The following is an 8,259-nucleotide window of genomic DNA, read 5'->3' on the forward strand; positions in this document are numbered from 1 at the left end:
CTAATAAGCTCTAGCTGAAATATGCTTTTGGTCGCAATCTAGTTAATACAGTATGCTAACAGTGACCGATGTTCGCTGCTAGTTGGATTTTGCGTAAAAAGTTAAAAGCCTTAAATCCGCGATAGAGCCTTTGTGGCGTCATCCCGCCGAGGGCGTAATTCGATTTTCGAACCTAGGATGCAATTAAGGAAGCTAGGTTAAGTTAAACGCTATAGATATATCCAATTAGAATGAGTAAGCATTCTCCTACGAGGTCGACGACAGCCTAAAAACCCGATGAACAATTTAGGATGGACTTAATCTGGGCTAGTGAAGGACGTTAAGCAGCAAGCATGTACCGATTTGAATAAAAATGTCTGGTCATTTAGTTAGGTGTGATAGACCCCATTATATGAGGCTATGGCAATTGCTGTTGAATACGGCACAACGATTGTACAGGATGCAGCTGTAATGATGTCGAGTACAGTGGCAAAAAAGGATGAAATCCTGCATCTAGCGGTACTAGGGCTAATGGACCCCCGGGGATATGGCTTGGATTTACCCGCTGATTTCATATACCACACGTATGCGTAGAAAATGCTCTGGTCTATTTGTTTTGTCGGCTCCATTTGTTAGAGTTTCGAACCGCGTTTTTACTTCGCATAGACGCATCTGGCTTGCAAATAGAAAAGGGAGTACATAGTAAAAAGGGCTTCTTAGAGGTAGTCGCCCGATCTTTCACTCAAAAAAAATGGTGTTTCATACATGACAACCATTCGTCTTGTACGATTTCAAAATATCTTCTTTTATTAACTAGTTCCCAGCTTAAAATGCCCCACAATTTTCGACCCTACTGGTTATTTGGGCTTAACTCATACGGAAATCGTACTATTGCGCGCTAGCACTGGTAGCCATGTAATTTTCGTATGTGCCGAAGTGCGGCTTTGTGCACTTCAAACTATGTGATCGAAGCTACGCAGCCTCAAATATGAATTATCCAAATAAGTACTTACCCTCATATATTAAAAAGATATCATTTTCAACCATTCAAAACAAAACACAATAAGCTAACACTAATAATATTTTATATGTTGCAAACTATTACATGAATCTTTGTTGATTACAAATTTTGTATGCTCAACGTTTTACCTAAAATCACAGTGGGCTCAGTTGGCTGTTTTCATATCAGCTCTTCGTTTCACCCGGGTTTTCGGCCACTTTTTCGCTCACATCTGACTCGATAAATTAAATAGAGAGCAGGGATTTTTTTCCTTCAAGGTTGCCCACAGTTCATAAACCATACAATAAAACGGAACCGTCACATAATCTGGAAGTCGTTCGACGTTACCCCTCCTGAAGATCAGCCGCTCATCGAAATTGCGATTACGTTGTTAATTACATGGACGGATGAAGATCACATATTTTTTAAACGTTTTTCGGCCATTTAGGGTGGAAGAAGGCCTAAGATCATCTGCTGCTGGCCAATAGAGTGTACAGTTTAATCGAGAAGAAGGGCTAACGATGTCTCCAGCCCTCATGCCGCAATATACAGCGGTTTTCTTAAGCGCAAGCCCCTTTCGGAAATAGTTCGACGACTCTCGGTACTTCGAAGACGGCAATTTTCTGTGTTTACGCACCGCTCTTAATGTAAAAGTATGCCAAACAAATTTAACGAACGTATAGACACCGTCACGACCCAGATAGGACCAGTCGTATGCTGGACAAAGCGAACAAATGCCATGAAAAGCCAACAGAGCTCACCAATTGATCTTATATTTGAGTACAATTTTCAGTGCATTAAGTTGGTAATAGAAGAAAACCTGTGTAAATACACTGAGGTGTTTTCTTTGAAGTGTTGTCGACAAGATGGCCGCTCGTGAGAACTTGACGTAATAGTTGGAATGTGCTTTCTTTACATGCATAAAATGACTGTTAGATTGTGGTGACGGTGATGATATGCGCATAGAGGAAAGAAAAAATGGGACAAGACTGACCAATAACAATTATATTAACAAAATTGTACGCTCACATATTATTTATGTTTACGAATCTAAGGATCGGAGTAAAAAAAGCACGGCGGTTCCTGCTTTTAAATGATCAACATAAGGATCGCCAGGCATAACGTAATATATAGCTGCTAAGTGAAACAAAAAAAAAACAGTGGCATCTGTCAATAGAAAGCAAGGGCTTTCTACTGAGAATAGACAAATTGTTTAGAGATTTTAGGTGATGCTGAATACGTACAGTGATGACAAAGACATCTGTACGCATCGTCTGCTAGTTAGAAGGTACTTTTTCATTGTTATTAACATATTTGGATAGTAATAAACACACAATCGTAAAAAACAGATCGCACAGAAATTGTTAATTTTTAGTTATCTCACCATAGAGCTGCTTAACTTACTAAAGACAAACACGAAAAATCGATCACACTTACTGTAACAATTGTTTTTCTTCAAATTCTACTATTAATAAATATGGCTGTACTTAGGACATTGGGACTGTGCGAACTGTGAAAGGTAAATAGATCAAAAAGAGATATTGTGTAGATTTTGCAAAACACACGAGCATTTTCTAGCAGTTTACAATCCAAATAAATATGTCTGCATTGAAATATGAAGGTTTTAATAGGCAAGGTATATAAAGATAGCTTCTTCTACATATTGCCAGCGGTTTAGAGAGTAATTTCTAAACTTCCAAAGAAAACTAATCACCGCAAAGGAACCTAATAAGCTGAACATGGAATTCTTGACAATATAACAGCATTATAAAAGGACAAAAAGTATGGTTTACCTGGCGAATGGCCAAAGGGAATACTAGAATTAGCTATGGCCTTCAGTTGACTGTCCGCGTGCACTAAGTTTATAATGTACGGATTAGGCCATAATTAGAGGCACGGTCGTTTAAAAAGCGAAGCTTCAGGCTGAAAAACTAGGCTACTTTTATGATTCAAACTAGATCATCCGGTACCATCCCTATCTATCTACATATTCCATGTGAAGTACTGCTTTTAAATTTGGCGCCATGTAGGTCCCGAAAGATAACTGTCCAAGATGCAAAGCTGTTTAGAGAAGTAGAAAAAACAGGTGTGTATAGCTATTATAGAAATCTAGTTTCACATATAAAACATCTTCTTAGTTAAGAACTTGAAGTAGACGGATTAGGCACCCAATGAATAAGTCCTGTGGCACTTTTTTTTTCTGGGTGACACAACACGCGCCTAAAAATGTTTCACTTTACCCGTTCGTGCATCTCATCCTGCGTTCGGATCAGACGAAGATCTACTAATATCGAAAACTAGCTTCCCGCGTTACCAACAAACCTTTGATCCCAATCAAAAAGATTAATTTTTATAAAGGATGCATACCCTCGTCGTGCTATGTAGACGATGGCTACACTGGAGCAAATGTTCGTCGTATAAAAATTTCCTTTTTCATAGATTTTGCAAATTGTACAAAGTGAATACGATGATCCTACACAAAGCATCTTTATTGTGTACAGCAGATATGCACGTGTGCATGTCGAACTTAGGTATATTCCTGTTTCTATTTTGACCCCGCTCCCCGCTCTCATTAGGCAGCAATCTTTAAAATCAATATATGTGTGAACGTGTGTGTCTTCATGATGATCTGTTTTAAGTGCTTCTCAGTTCGAAATGTGGGCGTCAGTCCCCAGCTCGGGATCGTCCCTATTTCCCAGCAATATCTCGGAGGATATTAGCGATCGGCGACGTCGTCCCTGAAATTTAATCAGGCCTTGTTGTTTTACTCGATCAATTCAATTGAAATTTTTCAAGGTTAAAGGATACAACTCAGCGCTAGTAGTAGGTTATCGAACAGTGTTTTCTGTTCATTTGTGCAGGTCTTACGGTGGTATCCAACGATTAGCATATTTGCTAATTTATTAATATTGCCGTTGATAAGAGTGAATAAATTTAATGGCTGTTTATCAAATAAAACGGTCCTCCGTTAAAAGTTTCAAGTAAGTAGTTGAAGCATATGGATGAAGCTATAAGTTATACTATATAGCTTATTTATTGATCAAAATATATTGCTTGGTATATCTACAAACAACTAGATCGGTATCCATTATAAATAGATAATGTTTACGTTACGTTCTCAGTAGCCTGCTTGAAAAACTGTCAATCATCGTACGCACCGCAAAAGCTCGGGCGATGCAGGAATGATTAGATAAAAAGGTCTACAAGAAATATGGTACGATAAACTCTGCTAAAGTAAGGCAAAACCTGGCATGCGTCAAATGGGATTACAAATCGTATACTAACAATAATACAATATAACTGAACACACACTAGGGAAATGTTTATTTTGATTTATCTGGGTGTTGAAAAGTATATAAGGACTCTATTGAACATGTTGAACTGAATTTCGAAAAATGGGGAAATTTAATTGCAGTAAAACGGACATAATGAATTGCTGACTGCCTAGAGAATTATACTTATCGGCCTAACTTGCCAACAGATGTTTATTATTACATCAACTTATTTTTTCCGTAGAGTTCTTTATTAACATGATTACACAGGGAAACGCAAAGCGTAGCGACGTAACAGATGATAAGATCTGTCAATAATTGCTACGTATTTGTCGCGGTCGCGTTTTCAATTAATGCTAGATTAGTCATTAAGTAACGAGTAAGTGTTTTGCAATCGTTGTTTAGTGAACAAAAAAAAAACAAGTTATCGAGAAAAAGACAGCTTCGAAGAGAACAAGCTTGTCGTCCAGCTCCTTTGCTAGTTACAGTGGGTAACAGCTGATACTTTAAATATTCTAAATGACACCTATAAAGAGAACTTGGAACTTACTAAAATCGCTCGCCATCTTTGGCGTAATGCGCGTTATCGCAATTTAGTATTTGATCCTGGTGCCTCTTCTTCAAGGCCAGATTTCATTATTAGGACGTTTTTGGGTTCACACTTGACTAACTGGACGTCGCGCTAGGCTGTCACGAAAGGAAAACTCGAGATATTGTATCGGATCTGAATAAAATTTCTGCTGGACCCATGGCTGCGATGTATACAGAGATTCTTGATTTAGATTACATGAACTACATAGAAATCTTTTAGTCCCCCAAAAGCATTCGAATCTGAAGACTTATTCGAAGTCATCGGCCTTCATTTTCGACAAAAGCTTGTCGTGCGAGTGCCACAATACGTTGTTAAATACGCTGCTCGTGTTTGATCTAAAGCTATCAACAAGAAAGAAAGCACGTTGAGTGAATGTTGGCTTTTAATAAATCGCAGAATTTGCTAACTACCTGGGACTGCTTCGCGCAGCCAAAGACCGCCTTTATATCATATCTGGGAACAGTCGCTACGTACGACGCCGTATTTCTCTAAGACCAACACAAAAATATATTTTTATGACGTCACTGTTTTAACAGCACTCTGAGATGATGGGAAGCTAAGTTGAGGTAGGGGATACCTAACTAGCCGCTGACTAGGCCGCCAACTGCAATGTACCAGCATGTAGGAAGAACTGCCTAAACACGTAGTTACCTGTTGGTCAAACTAGTCTTTAAACGATACCCACATAATTTGATATGTTGTCAAGATACGATAGGGTTGATTTTCTGTATTTAACGATCGACAGAATTGCAAACAAATATCAGAAGTTTTGAGTTACCGTAGTACTAACGTAAACTACAATGTTTTTGTTAACTAAGAGATTCAATTAACGTCCTCATCGAATCGCTTACCGTAGCAGGACAATATTGTAATAGGCACGCCGCCTGAACCTCCGTTACTTGTTGCGGAGGCCCTTGAAGGCCCGTGCATGCAGTGCTCTGCTGTGGCGTACAGTAAAAGCATGATGTCTGAAAACCAAAATAAGCCGACAAAGTTAACTCAGAGCGCGTGCCATAACTATCTAGTCAATTAAGCTTGTAGGATTTTAAAAAATACATTTAAAGCAAATGTATCTAGCATCCTTTTATTGAGAAGCAGACCAAATAAAATCCTACGTTTCAAGCCAAAACAGCGCTTACGACGCTCCACCATTCAGACACGGCATTGTAGATAGATTCGGTGTTTCTTAAACGTATCATATGAAATGGTTTGTTGGAGACGAAATTAAAAACGCAGAATTTATTTGAGAATCTAGAAGTAAACTCTTTAACACGAATAAGACTAACGTCTCTAGGAAATCTTAATGCGTAAAGATATCGCTTGCCTTCTAGGAGCTGATCGTTTAGAAGCTACTGATATCTATTTGTCAAGTAGAGAAGGAACTATGGTCGGCTATGTCCCTCTCGTGAAAACTGACAGGCAATAGGCGGTAATGACACTGTCTAGTATTAAGGAAACCTAAAAATCATAGATGAACTTCCTTGGGTCTGTTTCGATGCAATTGTCAGAATGTAACACTACAAGCGACTAGTGGAATCAACCAATTGTTCAGTCGCAGTGTGAAAGCACCTATTTTGTCACGATTCGATGTCTGTGAGAAATTTTTGAGACTAAATGATAATTTTATGGTTGGGCAATTTACATTTAAATTAATTGTGCGAACGCCCCAGGCTGCCAGAATACGTCATCGTTACATGCTGCTACTGCGAGTCTAGAACCCAACCTGTACAAACATTGCTAACAAGAGTATTGTTTCTAAGCTAGCGCTGCGCTGTTGCCTTGGTAATGTCGTAGTCTGGCAATCGTATTGCATAGTACGTGTCCTAAAGAAAGACTAGTGTTTTGATCATTTATCTTTTCCAACTAGATCAAACGACATCTGCTGCTGTCGGAAGAATCAAACTTTACACGTCGGTGTGTCTCCATTTATTTGTTGCTGACAGCGAAAAAAAACATTCCCAAGCCTATTCATTGCTTTTCGCCAATACTTCACTATAAGCGATGCCCACAATCGTATTTCCCTGTCTGTTATTTGCTCCGGTACAACGAGTAGCAGCCTGCAGTTGAAAACGTTCTTTATTTTTTTTACATTTGTTCTGGTTCGTTTTGCTTGGACAATACTCCAATCAACGCACGCGAATAGTATCAGGGGCTCTAGCATAATCCATTTGCCTGGTGTAGCAGCTGGGACGGCCAAGCATCTGGTTGAATTTAGGGACCGCTGTTTCAAGCTCTGCCAACAACGCATGTATACAATGAGTATATAAAGGAAGTTATCATAATCCAGTTCGATCGAATCTCCTAAATGCTTATACTGTAGCATATAATATATATATTGTATGTGATCTCAATAGTTTGTACCGGAATTCGCAAAGCGTCCACAACAATTTAATATATAGTATTTCTTAGAATCGTTTACTTTTGCTTTATTGATTGTCAGCTCTTCTAGAGATGATGAAATATAGTAAAACATACGTTCGCACTCTCGTTAGTAATATATATATATATATATAGGTGTTACATAGGCTAAAAGCAGTTACTCACTGTCGCGTTCTCAGTGTTCAGGCAGATGTAGTACTTTACTCCGCGTCGTGTAGCAGATGACCCCCAACCCCAGAAGAAACCCGCTGCTGAATGTGCAATTAGGACGACACACAAAGCTGGAACAATTAACTTATACGGCATCTTCAGCTCTTTTTCGAAACAAAGTCTACCCACGGACGACTGCAGAATGTAAAGGTTACGGCCCTATATTGGGCGGAGAGAGCGTGTAGCCGGAAGTTTTTACCACAGCGAGCTTGCCTTTGGGTTAATCTACTGGAATTGCGAGCTTATATTCACTGTAACTATTAGCCGGTTTCCTAAGCGAAATATTGGTAATAAACAACGCTATTCATATACTTCATTAGTCAAACCAATAGAGGACGATGCGTCGTTCAAGACACACAACGTTTCGTCATGCGGCGCTCACTTAGGTGTTTCGCGAGACCCTATTCCGTCGAAGTCTGATTTGGTAACTGAGGAAGGACAGCTAGGTTGACAGAAATGCTGAACGCTTTCGTGACTAGCGTTCATCGATCTATATTGCCGATGATAAAAATAATAACAATAGGCAGCGCTAAGGGGAAAAACGAAAATAACTACTAATATAGGCTGGTATGATAGTTCTCTTTAGGTCGAGCATCGAGTTTTTGCAAATCGAACGTCCTTGTGGAACGTCTATGGGGCGTAATGTGGTCAGTGAACATGCTTTCTGCACACAATCTCTTATCAATTTACTGAAGTATCAATGTTTGAAGTCAAATGATGGGTAGACAAGTCATAAATACGCTCTTTTTGTCAACCGTCGATACTAGTAAAGGGTCCGCGATACGAGTTACTGTCATAAAATTGGCTTTTTTCTACGTTGACATTCG

General features: G+C 39.2%; 1 protein-coding gene across 1 annotated transcript; it reads right to left on the minus strand.

Moving 5' to 3' along the window:
* Nucleotides 1–3,453: 3,453 nt before the first annotated feature.
* On the minus strand, nucleotides 3,454–7,867 carry LOC111247797 (uncharacterized). The gene is made up of 3 exons (XM_022799202.2): nucleotides 7,388–7,867; nucleotides 5,695–5,811; nucleotides 3,454–3,717 (listed from the first exon to the last, which is right to left on the minus strand). Exons 1-3 carry the CDS (start codon nucleotides 7,526–7,528, stop codon nucleotides 3,625–3,627), a joined length of 351 nt encoding a protein of 116 aa, XP_022654937.1. The 5' UTR covers nucleotides 7,529–7,867; the 3' UTR covers nucleotides 3,454–3,624.
* Nucleotides 7,868–8,259: the final 392 nt, after the last annotated feature.

This window comes from Varroa destructor, unplaced genomic scaffold, assembly GCF_002443255.2.
Source record: "Varroa destructor unplaced genomic scaffold, Vdes_3.0 BEIS01000003.1, whole genome shotgun sequence".
Classification (NCBI taxonomy): Eukaryota; Metazoa; Arthropoda; class Arachnida; order Mesostigmata; family Varroidae; genus Varroa; species Varroa destructor.